Genomic DNA, 12,369 nt, shown 5'->3' with positions numbered 1-12,369 from the left:
ATGATCCATTTGAACCAGCAAGTCTTTATCATCGTGTAAATTAAACCACTTGTTTTTAAGAAAAGTGAAAAGAAAACTGGCAAGAGCTAGAATTCTAGCAACCAGGAAGGCAAAAGTGACTCACCTTTTTGGTGACGGGTGTGTGTGTGTGTGTGTGTGTGTGTGTGTGTGTAAATTGTGAGAATGTGCTAGTATCAGAAACAGGCTTGGTTAACTTGTTTTCTCTTGGAGAGTCTGGAAGGGGATGAGCTCCGACCACTCACTGCCTCATTTTCTTGCCCACTGGCTCCTTTCTGGGCAAAGAAGAGACCTGTGTCTCTTGCAGAGATTTGTAGGTATCTGCCAACAGTCCATGGAAGACAGCTCTCCTGGGGCCCAGAATGGGAAGTCTGTAGTGAATGTTCTCTGGAGGATTGTGCAACAAGAAGGAAAAGCAAGGGCTTCTTAGAGTCTATTTTTAAAGAAATTCAAAATATCTAACAATCACCAAAGGCTTTTGTTTAAGCTTATAAAACAGATTTGAAGTTCACATAAGAATTCCTTTTTTAAAAATTTTTCTTTCTAATGTTTTATTTAGTTTTGAGAGAGAGAGAGAGCAGGGGAGGGTCAGAGAGAGAGGGAGACACAGAATGGGAAGCAGGCTCCGAGCTAGCTGTCAGCACAGAGCCCGATGTGGGGCTTGAACCTACGAACTGTGAGATCATGGCCTGAGCCGAAGCTGGGCACTTAACCAACTGAGCTACCCAGGCAGCCCAAGAAATCCTTTTAACAGAACCATCTTTAAGCATCTACGAATCTTGTCAAGGTCAGAGAAGAGTACCTAGAAGCAAAACTCAAGTATTAAAAGTCGTGGCCAATTAAATAAAAAGTGAGTGTAAACTGTGTCTGGAGTTGTAATGTGAGTCAAAGGGAAAAGAGGATTCGATTCCCAGAAGACTTTTCAAGGACACATAAACGGTTCTGTCTTCAAACAAACACACGTGATCTTACAAAAAGTTGCGATAGTGCTTGCATGTCAAAACGAACCTTCATTTTATGAAATTATTTAATCTAGGGTTCCTTAAAAGCCTCATCATCCTGAACTCTTCTTCAAACATGATCCTATTTACAAAAAACATTGGTTAATCTTCAACTTTTCCAAAAGATCCACTGCTTGAAAGAGAGTAAATTAGTGCATGAAATAACATCTTTCTATTGGAAGTCACTGAATGTAAGGGACTTGGGAGTCCTGAATTCTCTGGAAAAGCTCCTTGCTCCAGCTGAGTGAGAGCAAAGAGATGTCACAAGACTACAGACCTAGGATCCGGTTCAGTCTCATCACTGGAATGAAGAGGAAAAAGAGGTCCAGGGTCACAGGTACTGATGGACTGAGGACCAGAACCCAGATCTCTTTAACCCTAGCTTGGTGTCCCCTCACTGGGCCAGGTGGTTCGCATCTCCGCCAATGTTTACTGAGTGCAAGACCCTGTGTCATGAAACGCTCTGGACTCAAAGTCAGAGTCAAGTAAATGAATCTAGAAGAAATCCCCATCACTGACAGAGATAGGCTCTTTCTGTTTACTTGGGTCTCATTGATAGTTACTGATAACATGTAAAGGTTAGCTGAATCCAGAAAAGTACTAGGAGTCGCAGTTGCGATCCATGAGAAGAGTTGGGCGGGGACTGGCAGGACTGTCCGCTGGGATGAGTCAGCCGTCTGGCACGCGGAGCACGTCCACAGGCTGAGCGGCACAGGTGGGCGGCAGCTTGGGCAGCAGGCAGCAAGCGCTTCGGCAGGGACATGATGAAGGCGTGTAAGCCACCGGGGCCAGAGCCGTGTCAGCAGTTGTTCTGGACTGATCAAAGGTGAAGGCTGTTTGGACGCAGTGTCTGACTCTCAGGGGCGGGGGCCAGGAGGTGGGGGCGGGGAGGCAGAAAGCTCCTCTGGTCTTACAGGTGGGAACACAGAGGACCGGACAGGTTAAATAATTTGCCCAGCCCTGTACAGCAAGACGAGGCTTGGACGCCAGGCCTCCTTGCTTCTAGGCTGGTGCTTTTCCAATAACCTCGGGGAAGCTTCGAAGAGTCACAGCGGAAATCAGCAGTAGGCCCGCCAGGCCTCTGCTCGTGGCCAGCTCCATAAGCACCCTCCCTGAAGTCCCCCTTTAAGATCGCTGTCCTTGGATGGACTGTAGTCGCAAGAGCCATAGTACGTCCAAGAACATAATGTGCTCATCTTATGTACACAGAGTCTGGCTCTTACATTGGTAATTGAAATACACTCCTGGCACCAATAAATTGATGAAAGACGTCTTATCACACTGCCCTGTAGAATTACAAAATAAACATTCTTGCGAGGGAAGGGTGTCTGTGTGTGTGTGTGTGTGTGTGTGTGTGTGTGTGTGTGTTACTCCTTTGTGAGACTGGCCTGAAAAAGTCCAGGTTAGGGTAAATTCAGAAGGAGTTCGTGACTGGAACAGAGAACACTGAAACCGGCCGTACCTGTCAGTCACCCAGTGTTCTTTTGGCTTCAAGAAAATGAGGTGGTTGCAGACCAGTGAGCCACAGAGGGTGAGCTTCCCTTGGGTGGATGCTCTTAGACACTGGGGCTAAATGAGAGCCACGAGCTAGGCCAGTATCTGTGGATACCCAAGAAGGGGTTCACTGGGACTTGGAGTCTTTCACTCCACTAATATGAATGTCTCCAACCTCAGCTGTTTACCGGAGCCTCTGGTCTCCCCTTTTACCGTCCCTTCAGGACACCCCTTCTGTCGTCACATTTCCTCTCTGAATGTCTTCTCAGGCAGTCCTAGCTCTCCTGAAGCCTCCTGAGATGGAGCTCAGACTTTCCCATTTTAATAAGCAGAGAAAGTGATCCTGATGTGCTTTACCGTGTGTATCAATGAAAGAAAACTTGGAGGTGGCTTCAGTTAATACAGGAGCAAATGGGACGATGGATAAAGTTACTAACCCCCGAGCTGTGTCGCCTCAAGGAATGACTCACACCCACCTTCACCAGCCCAGGGGTGGCTTCTCTAGAAGGTGAGACACGGGTCAGTGCTGAAGCTGGAGTTAGATGCTATTCTTTTTTTTCTACTAGTAGCAAGTATACATAAGAATAGTGCTGGGCCTCTGCCAGGAAAAGGCAGGTGGTTTGGGAAACCTGGGGTGGGGGGGCGAAGGTTCAGGGCTTGGGTGAGGCCATCCCAGGGGTGTGGGCATGCAGTTCCTTTCCCACCTTAACTGGTACAGCCTGAGATGGAATTACCTACGTTGCGCCCCACTTCCATTAAAATTCTTCAGCAAGTAGATTACGGGGCTCTTTAGAAAGAACGAGGCAGGGCCGTGTGACAAGGAGAGGACCTGGGAAGGAATGTGGTGTGGATAAAGGCCAGTGAGGCCTGGAGAGGCGACAGGTGGGCTGGTGTGAAGGGAGAGCTGGGGACCAGTCCAAAAAGGCCATAAGCCGTATGTGAAAAGAGAAAGGGGCAGACAGTGGGAACGCGTTCAGATAATTTAGAACCTATCTTAGGAACTAAACTTTTCATCCTGCTACTGCGGGGGCAGTACGGCCCCCACCACAAGTGCTCTAAAAACGCAAACCTGCTGAGACGTCGTTACCGGAATCTTTGGATACAGTCTTGGCTTTGGGTGGAGGAGGACTCATCATCCTGTTTGGAAGAAGCCAGAAAACACGTTAGTTAGGGCACTGAGCTCGGTGGAAAGGGATGTACCTCTATAGATTTTAAGTCACAGATGCTCTCCTGAGTCCCGCCCCTGTCAGCCCGGTGCTCAGGCCGCTTTGCCGCAGGGGGAGATGACTGGACCAGAGGCCGCTGCATCGGGCTTTTCTCGATTTATGGATTCTGATAAAAGCCCCATTGAAAAAAATATTTTGTTCACTGTCAGAACACGTATGGTCTAAAAATAAAAGGAATCAAGAACCCTCCAGTATCCAGAAAAAAAATAACAACTCTTCCAGATCCATAATCTACCCTTCAAGTGCAAAACAGAATCTTTCGGTTAGAACCTTATTATTTCATTTCATTTCAATTCATTTCATTTCATTTCATGTATTTTTACCTTAAGAATCTCTTTTTATTCCCATCAATATTATTGTGTTAGACTTGTTTCTCTACTTTTGATTGTTATTAAAGCAAAACAGAAAACATTTAGAAATACTTTGTTGTTAATCCAACTTCGATTAAGTAAATTTTTAAAAAGAATTATTTATTTAAAAAAATTTTTTTTAAGTTCTTATTTTAATCACCTGGTGCTCATCATGACAAGTGCATTCCTTAATCCCCATCACCTACTGCACTTCCAATTGTGGAGAAAATGTCTTGACCACATCCTATTTCCCCTGGCGGCTAAGGCTTTTGAAGCCACCCTCGACCAAAATGGATATGAGCTCAAACCGTTTCTATATTAAATAGCTTAATTTCTAAAGGCTGACAAATCTGTAAACTTTGATGGGATATCTAAGTCTCTACATTCATTTCATGGTTTCTATTTCTACAAAGATTTTCAAAGATTATTTTTACTTTGTTACCAAAAATATGGCCCATCTGGCCAGTTTGTTTTACTCAACTGTCACTGGAGGACTCTGGGACTGAGGGGAAAAAATCCCTTCTGTCACCCATGTTGAGCAAACCAGAGGTGGTATTTGTCGGACTGAATTAATTAAGGTTTGTTTGCACTATAATTCAACAAATATATATCCCTCCACTAATATTCCCTCTCTCTTTTTCTCCCTCCTTCTCTTCCTTCTTTCCTTGGTTCCTTACATTTAACACACATCCCTTAATTTTTACAATAGTATAATTTAAGACACTTTTTTTTTGAGAGAAAGAGAGAGAGAGACAGGCAGCGGTCACCCAAAGCAGGGCTTAAGCTCACCCCATGTGAGACTCGAATTCAAGAACCATGAGGTCCTGGCATGAGCCAAAGTCAGATGCTTACCAACTGAGCCACCCAGGCACCCTAAAGTCACTCTAAAAAAAGTATTACTTCAGTAAGTACAATTCTACCTGAGACTTAAAAACCATGAGGAACAATTTAATAAGCTACAAACAGAACCAGGACCTTACTTCATAGCCACACTAGCTAAATCTCAAACAAAAGGGGTCTCTTTTCCTTCATTACATTGAAAAAAAAAGGCCAACCTAATGATACTTCAGGTTAGTGTTGATGTGATTTTAGGGTTAGTTCAACCTTTAGTATAGCTCAAAAGGAATAAGAGATACTTGCATAAAATCAGCTAATGATTCAGGGATTTGGGACTTTATTTAAAATACCAAACTTGCAAGATAAATAAACTAGGGCAACAAATTTCAAAAGTTCTTGGGGCACCTGAGTGGCTCAGTCAGTTGAATGTCTGACCTTGGCTTAGGTCATGATCTCGTGGTTTATGGGTTTGAGCCCTACGTCAGATTCTGTGCTGACACAGCTCAGAGCCTGGAACCTGCTTTGGATTCTGTGTCTTCGTCTCTCTCTCTGACCCTCCTCTGCTCATGCTTTGTCTCTCAAAAATAAATAAACATTACAATTCTTTTTTAAACTTTCATAGGAGAGTGGAACTCTTTCTCAGAAATCCCAGACTTTAGATAGTTCAGTTTTTCATTTAAAGTTGATAAAGAATATTTAGTCCAATTACTTTTATTATGGTCTGATAGGAGCCTTTTAAAAGTATAGAATTCGTGTATGTCAATGTTATTAGTGCTGGATCCTGTCGTTCAAACACACTACCCATGTCCTCTTGGACGCTATCTCCCAAAACCAGGCACCCAGGACATGGGCTCCCTCCTTCAGGATCTACATCTAGGCTGGGAGCAAATTTTGTAAAAAGAATCATAGCATCTACTGCTGTCTAACGTAAGGTTAAAAAAAATACAATTTGTTTTTTCATATTACTGCCTTTGTATGGGCAAAAAAAAGTTGAAGACTGTTGTTAGATCACATATAACACTTTTGATTGGTCACATCAAATCTAACTGTGACTGTAAACAAGTTACCTATCCTGGTGCCTTATCCAGGGTGAGTCTGTAGTTTGAGTTTTTTAATGAAGTAAAAGCGGAGTCCCTCTTCCCTTTGTGATAGCTGAATACGGAAGAAGAAAAAAAACCTACCCTGAAATCCATCTCATCAAAAGTCCGACTGGATTTTATTTTTTATGTCTTTGACCTTGTTAAGAAAGCAGCAAATGACCACCATACAAACGGATGACACGAATTTTAGTTAGTAAAAAGTAGCAGAACATGGCCTGGACTGAGAACAGATTGTGTGCGATCTCCCGTACCTTTTCACTTACAGAAGTCATCTGCATGGAGAATGTGTGTTCAGTTCTGCCTGAGTTATCAGAGGAATCTCCCGTCTCCCCCTTGTACTGTTCTTGAGGAAGTGGAAAGGCAGATTCTACCTTCTACCATAATTTCAGTAGTTGTTCAAGCAAAATAATGAAAACAACTTTTTTGCTCTATCTTGTTTAACCAGGAAATGAAACCGATCAAGAGGCCCATTCATGAAGCATTCCCTGAACATTCTACATCCTGTGTTTTTCAATCCACTGCCCCGTGCCCCCAAACTGATGTAATCAGAATTAAAACAATGTCCTGAATGAAATCTTAGACTTACCTATGACTCATAAGATTCTCAAAGGATAGTTTCAGCTTATGAGGAATCATCAGAGTTCTTGGTTGTACCTGAAGAAGAAAGTCTCATTTAGAGCACTGTCCAAAATTATATTCCAATTTAGATAAATAATGCACCACCTTAGCAAACTCAAGTTGTACCTAGTGTTAGAATCTTTCATATGTATTCTGTGATATGAATGAACCAGAGGGGATCACCTGCCCACAACTCATGGGGTCTGTGCTCTTCCCAGGTTATCAGATTTTAAAGTTAGAAACTTCAAAATTGGTGAACCCTCCAATTCTCTTTGTGGAGCTCACCTCCAATATTCTTCAGGTCCCAGATCACCTGTCAGCCCCTCACAGACACCAGTGACTCCGAGACCACTGTTCGGTGGTCTTCTGCCTTCAGTTCTCTCTGTTCCCTAGGCTTCCTCTATCAGAATGCTCCTAAGGTTTTTATTGTATTTCCTTGCCTGATGTCTGCTTTCCCTCATGGATTTTCAGCCTCTCCAGGGCAGAGACCATGTCTTTAACTTTGTATTTCCAGGTTCTATCACAGGGTTTGTTTGAGAAATATTTGTTGATCAAATTAGTGAATGAATGAGCCTCCTTTGAAACACACTTGGAAGTCTTATTTTTTAATGTTTATTTATTTTTGAGAGAGAGAGAGGGGGAGAGAGAGCAGGGGAGGGGCAGAAAGAGAGGGAGGCACAGAATTAGAAGCAGGCTCCAGGGTCTGAGCTGTCAGCACAGAGCCTGATGCGGGGCTCGAAGTCACAAATCGTGAGATCATGACCTGAGCTGAAGTCAGACGTTTAACCAACTGAGCCACTCAGTTGCTCCCACACTTGGAAGTGTTAGGTGTGTGGTTCATATAGGACTAAAATAAATTACACATTTATGGCATCCCAATTAAGACATTATTTTCTTGAACTTCATATTCCCCTCATTATTTCTCAAAAGATATTGTTGCCAATGAAAAGATAATAAAATGTAGGTGCAGGTGTTCAGCTGGGCTACTCACTGAGTGACTTGCAATTTAAGTTTATGACAGAATAGGGGCACTTGTGTGCTCAGTCAATTAAATGGCTAAGCATCCAACTTTGGATCATGAGCATGCACTCTGTCTCTCTCAAAATTAAAACCAAATAAATTTATGACACAACAAAACTTCAAATTAAAGACCTTCAGAGGTGCTTGAAAATAGAGAAAAATTTGAATATTAAGTATATAGAAACGTCAAGTGCCTACTGTATTTAAGCAGATTGTTATAACCGATTAGTTGAGGGAAAGTTAAGGGAAGGGGAGGAAGAAATGATCTGTAACAGGAGCATCTGGGAGTAGTGGGGGCAGCAAAGCCTTCGGTGAGAACCTGAGAAGAGGTTTCTAGATACACAGAAGGGATGATAATTAAGGAGACACACTGCTTTTTCTCCAAGTTTCTTCTGAAGCTGGCTCTGTTCCAAAGAATATGAAGGAAACTCTCCACTTTCTCCTGATTAGCACGACCCCTTTTCAAAAGGCCCTAAATCCAGCTAGTACTATTTTATGCATGCATGGGTGACAGGGACTCCCCCAGAACAAAGCTACCAAAGATCACACGTTTGTCCCTGAGAAGTGTGTCATGTGGTCAACTCCTATTCAGTCTTGAAAATATCAGCTTTCCATGCTCCGCCCACCAGGTCCATTTCTATTTCTATTCATTCTTTTATTATCATTATTTGTTTACCTATTGGTTCCTTAAAGGCAGGGCTTATGTCTTATTCTTTTATTTATTTATTCTTCCTTCATAGCTGAGCTATTACCTAAGCATCTGGCCCACAGTAGGCAATCAACACATATTTGTTGCAGTGAACTGAATTACATAAATAGACTTTTGGAACAAGATAATTGACATATGTTAGAGAATGCCTCGAACTCCCTATGGTATGTCCAGCTTGACATTCTGCTTTGAAGGGGCTTGAAAGTGTGGATTAGAGAACAACGCAGGTAACAGAAGGACTACAAAATAGACGTTTTAAGGGGAAGATGAGCTGTTCGGAGCAGAGATGTAGTAAGAGACAGTTTACGTAAGGTTAGGCAGATAGCCGTGGTGACTCAGAACATAACGTTCAGCAGGTGTTACTTCCACACCAAACAGTTGAGCTCCTGGTGTGGGGTACTCATGCAGGGATATGAGTAATTTATACATGTCAGGTCCTATTTAGGGTTTTTCTGTTTTTGGTATTCATCCACTTGATGCTTTTATTGTTTTAAGTATTTTTCCAGTGATAATCTTTTTATAAATTCAGACACCATAAGATTCATCATCTCAGTGTCCAACTCAGTGGTTTTTAGTAGTGGCACAAAGCTGCACAACAATTGCCACTATCTACCAGAAGATTTTCAATCACTCAGAAAGAAACTCTATCCTCGTTAGCACTCACTCTTCACTTCTTCAGTCTTCAGGTCCCTGGCAACCACTACCCATTTCCTAGTTCTATAGATTTTCCTCTTCTGGACATTTCATATAAATGAAATCAATACAAGACATGCCCTTTACTGGCTGGTGTCTTTTACATAACAAAATGTTTTCAAGGTTTATCTAGGTTGTAGCATATAGAAGTACTTTCCTTCCACGGCTGAATAATATTCCATTGTATGGGTTGAATCACATTTTGTTTATGCACTTATCAGTTGATAGGCCTGTGAGGTATTTTCACTATTATGAATAACGCTGTTATCAAACATTCTTGTACAAGTTTGCGTATGGACATGTGTTTTCAGTTTTCTTGCATATATCTAGGATGGAACCGTTGGGTCATATGATGACTCTACAGTTTGAGGAGTTGCCAAACTGTTTCCTAAAGCAGTGTCATTGTTTCACATTCCCACCAGCCATGTATGGGGGTCCCAACATTTCCACATCCTCATCAACACTTGTTGGCCACGTTTTTTTTTATTATAGCTGTTTTTGTGGATGTAAAATAATATTTCATTATGGTTTTGATTGCATTTCCCTAAAGGTTAATGATGTTAGGCACCTTTTCAAGGGTTTATTGGCTATTTCTATATCTTTCTTGGAGAAATGTTTTTTGAAATTTTTTGCCTGATTTGAAGTCGGTATGTTTGTTTTTTATTGTTGACTTTTTTGGGGTGGTTTCATTGTTGTTGTTCTTGTTGATTTTTATATATTTTGGATTCTAGTCCCTTACCAGATAGATGATTTGCAAACACGTTCTCTCATTCTGTGGGTTGTCTTTTCATGCCCTTGATGGTGTTCTTTGCAGCAAAAAAGTTTTTAATTTTGAGGAAGTTGAATTTGTATATTTTTGTTATTGTTTGTGCTTTTTGGTGACATATCTAAGAAACCATTGCTTTTTCAAGGTCATGAAGATTTACACTTGCTTTCCTCTAGGAGTTTTACGTCCTAGCTCTTACAGTTAGGTGTTTGATCAATTTGTAGTTCTTTTTTTGTATCTGATGTGAGGGAGGGACACAACTTCACTGTTTTGCATGTGGATATAGAGTTGTCTAGGTACCATTTACTGAAAAGACTATTCTTTCCTGCTTAAATTGCTTGACACCTTTGTTATCAATTAGCTGTTCAGGATCTCTTATTCTAATTCTTTTTTTTTTAATATTTTCTTTTATTTTTGAGAAAGACAGAGCATGAGCAGGGAAGGGGCAGAAAGAGAGGGAGACACAGAATCCGAAGCAGGCTACAGGATCAGCGCTGTCAGCACAGAGACTAATGAGGAGCTCGAACCTATAAACTGTGAGATCATGACCTGAGCCAAAGTAGACCGCTTAACCGACTGAGCCATCCAGGCTCCCCTCTCTTATTCTAATTCTTATGCAGACCCCAGATGCACATAATTAAATTTGATTTTCTTCTGTTAATTTTTTTTTAACTGTTCACAAATGTAAGGTTCTATATCTGGACTCTCAATTCAGTTCCCCTGGTCTATATGTTTATACTTAGGCCAGTACCACAAAATCCTGATTACTGTCGCTTTATAGTAAGTTTTGAAATCAGGAAATGTGAGTCCTGTTACTTTGTTCTTCTTTTTCAAGATTGTCTTAGTTATACTGCATCTATTGCATTTCCAAATGAATTTAAAATTTTTTTTTAATTTTTTTTTTGAGAGAGAGAGAAAGACAGCCTGAGCAGGGGAGGGTCAGAGAGAGAGTGAGACACAAAGTCCAAAGACAGGCTGCAGGCTCTGAGCTTTCAGCACAGAGCCTGATACGGAGCTGAACTCACGAACCACGAGATCATGACCTGAGGTGGAGTTGGACACTCAACCGAATGAGCCACCCAGGAGCTCCCCTAAATAAATTTTAAGATCTGCTTGTCAGTTTATTTAAAAAAAAAAAAACCTTACGAAATTTTGAGAAGGATTGCACTGAACGTGTTAGACTGATTTTGGAGTATTGCCTGACTAATAATGCCAAGCATTCCAACCTGTATCACAGGTTTTTCCCCCATTTGTTTAGGTCTTCTTTAATTTCTTTACATGATGTTTTACAGCTTCTGATGTACAAGTCTTAAATTTATTTTTGTTAAATTTATTCCTAAGTAATTTAATTTTGTGATGCTATTGTAAATGGAATTGCTTTCTTAATTTCATTTTTGGATTTGTCATTGGTAGTATATAGAAACAGAACTGATTTTTGTTTATTGATCTTGTATCCTTAACTCTGCTACACTCATGTACTAGCTTTAATTGTTTTCTGTGCGTCCCTTAGGACTTTCTGGATATAAGATTATGTCATCTGTAAATACAGTTTTATGTCTTCCTTTCCAGTCTGGTTGCCTTTTACTTCTTTTTCTTGTCTTCACCACCCCAACCAGGACATATAGTACCACATTAAACAGAAGCAACAGAGTGGACGTCCTGGTCTTGTTCCTGACCTAAGGGGAAATACCCGGTAATTCTTCATGGAGCATGACATTATCTGCGGGTTTTCCAGAGACGCAATTTATCAGGTTCCTTCTAATTCTAGGAGTCTTTCTCTGTCTTCTCCATCTACGTCTTCTCTATCTCCGTCCAACCCCCTGCTGAGAAAAGACGGTGAGGGCCTCAGTGACTCCGGCAGACACGCAGGACCCCCGACCCGAGGAGGAGGTTGAGGCACCACCGCACATAGTGAAGCAAGGGTATTTCATGCTCATGTTCTAACTTGCTATGGTTTCCCCCTGGGTGTGCGTGCACTGGTTCTCACTTCCTTGTTTGAGGTCTTTCTTTTGGGCATCTGCAGCGAATGGTAAAACCACAGTGCGTGGTTCTATCCCAGTCAGGTCCAGGCAAGGGCAAAGGTCAGAGAAGAGGTCTTGAGAAAGAGAACAGCTGCTGAAGTCCCAGGTGAGCCAGCCAGCTGGCCAAAGCCAGCGTGTGCCCCGGGTCAGTGAATTCTTAATGTGGACACGGTGATTCCAGGAATAAGGCCAGGAGAAATCCCAATCCGTTTCCCAGATTCCAGTCAATGCTGACACTGAACACTGTGATCCTCATGAACTAGATCATGAATGTAGGTTGTAACCATCAGAGACACTTTTGTTAGTAGCTCAGTTACATTTCCAAATACCACACAAAAACTTCACAAAACTGCCGGTCTCTTTCATGTCCTATTAGTCAAAGTACTTTCGCCAGTACCTCATCAGAGGAGGTGCTCATATGTCTCCTGTTTTTCTTCCACTTCTTGCCCTTCCTCTTATAATGCATCAGCCCAGAGTCAAAGGAGAAGTATAGGATATCAGAATCCTCAACTCCTC

General features: G+C 41.9%; 1 protein-coding gene across 4 annotated transcripts in view; it reads right to left on the bottom strand.

Annotated features, from left to right (window-relative positions):
* Window positions 1-4: 4 nt before the first annotated feature.
* C3H1orf105 (chromosome 3 C1orf105 homolog) overlaps window positions 5-12,369 on the bottom strand; it is a 38,081-nt gene continuing 25,716 nt past the window's right edge. For 2 of the 4 annotated variants that reach the window (XM_029935057.1, XM_029935060.1), the window contains 3 exons: window positions 6,613-6,680; window positions 3,583-3,650; window positions 5-405 (listed from right to left, as the gene is read on the bottom strand). In XM_029935057.1, coding sequence (XP_029790917.1) covers window positions 260-405; window positions 3,583-3,650; window positions 6,613-6,680 — 282 coding nt within the window. In that variant the 3' untranslated portion in view covers window positions 5-259. Of the gene's footprint in view, window positions 406-3,007; window positions 3,073-3,174; window positions 3,343-3,582; window positions 3,651-6,612; window positions 6,681-12,369 lie in introns of those variants that run through there. The other 2 variants (XM_029935058.1, XM_029935059.1) reach the window with 2 other exon arrangements.

Source organism: Suricata suricatta, chromosome 3 (genome assembly GCF_006229205.1).
Source record: "Suricata suricatta isolate VVHF042 chromosome 3, meerkat_22Aug2017_6uvM2_HiC, whole genome shotgun sequence".
In the NCBI taxonomy this organism is placed as follows: Eukaryota; Metazoa; Chordata; class Mammalia; order Carnivora; family Herpestidae; genus Suricata; species Suricata suricatta.
Note: the sequence above shows the minus strand (reverse complement) of the source record. Positions and strands in the feature narration are given on the sequence as shown.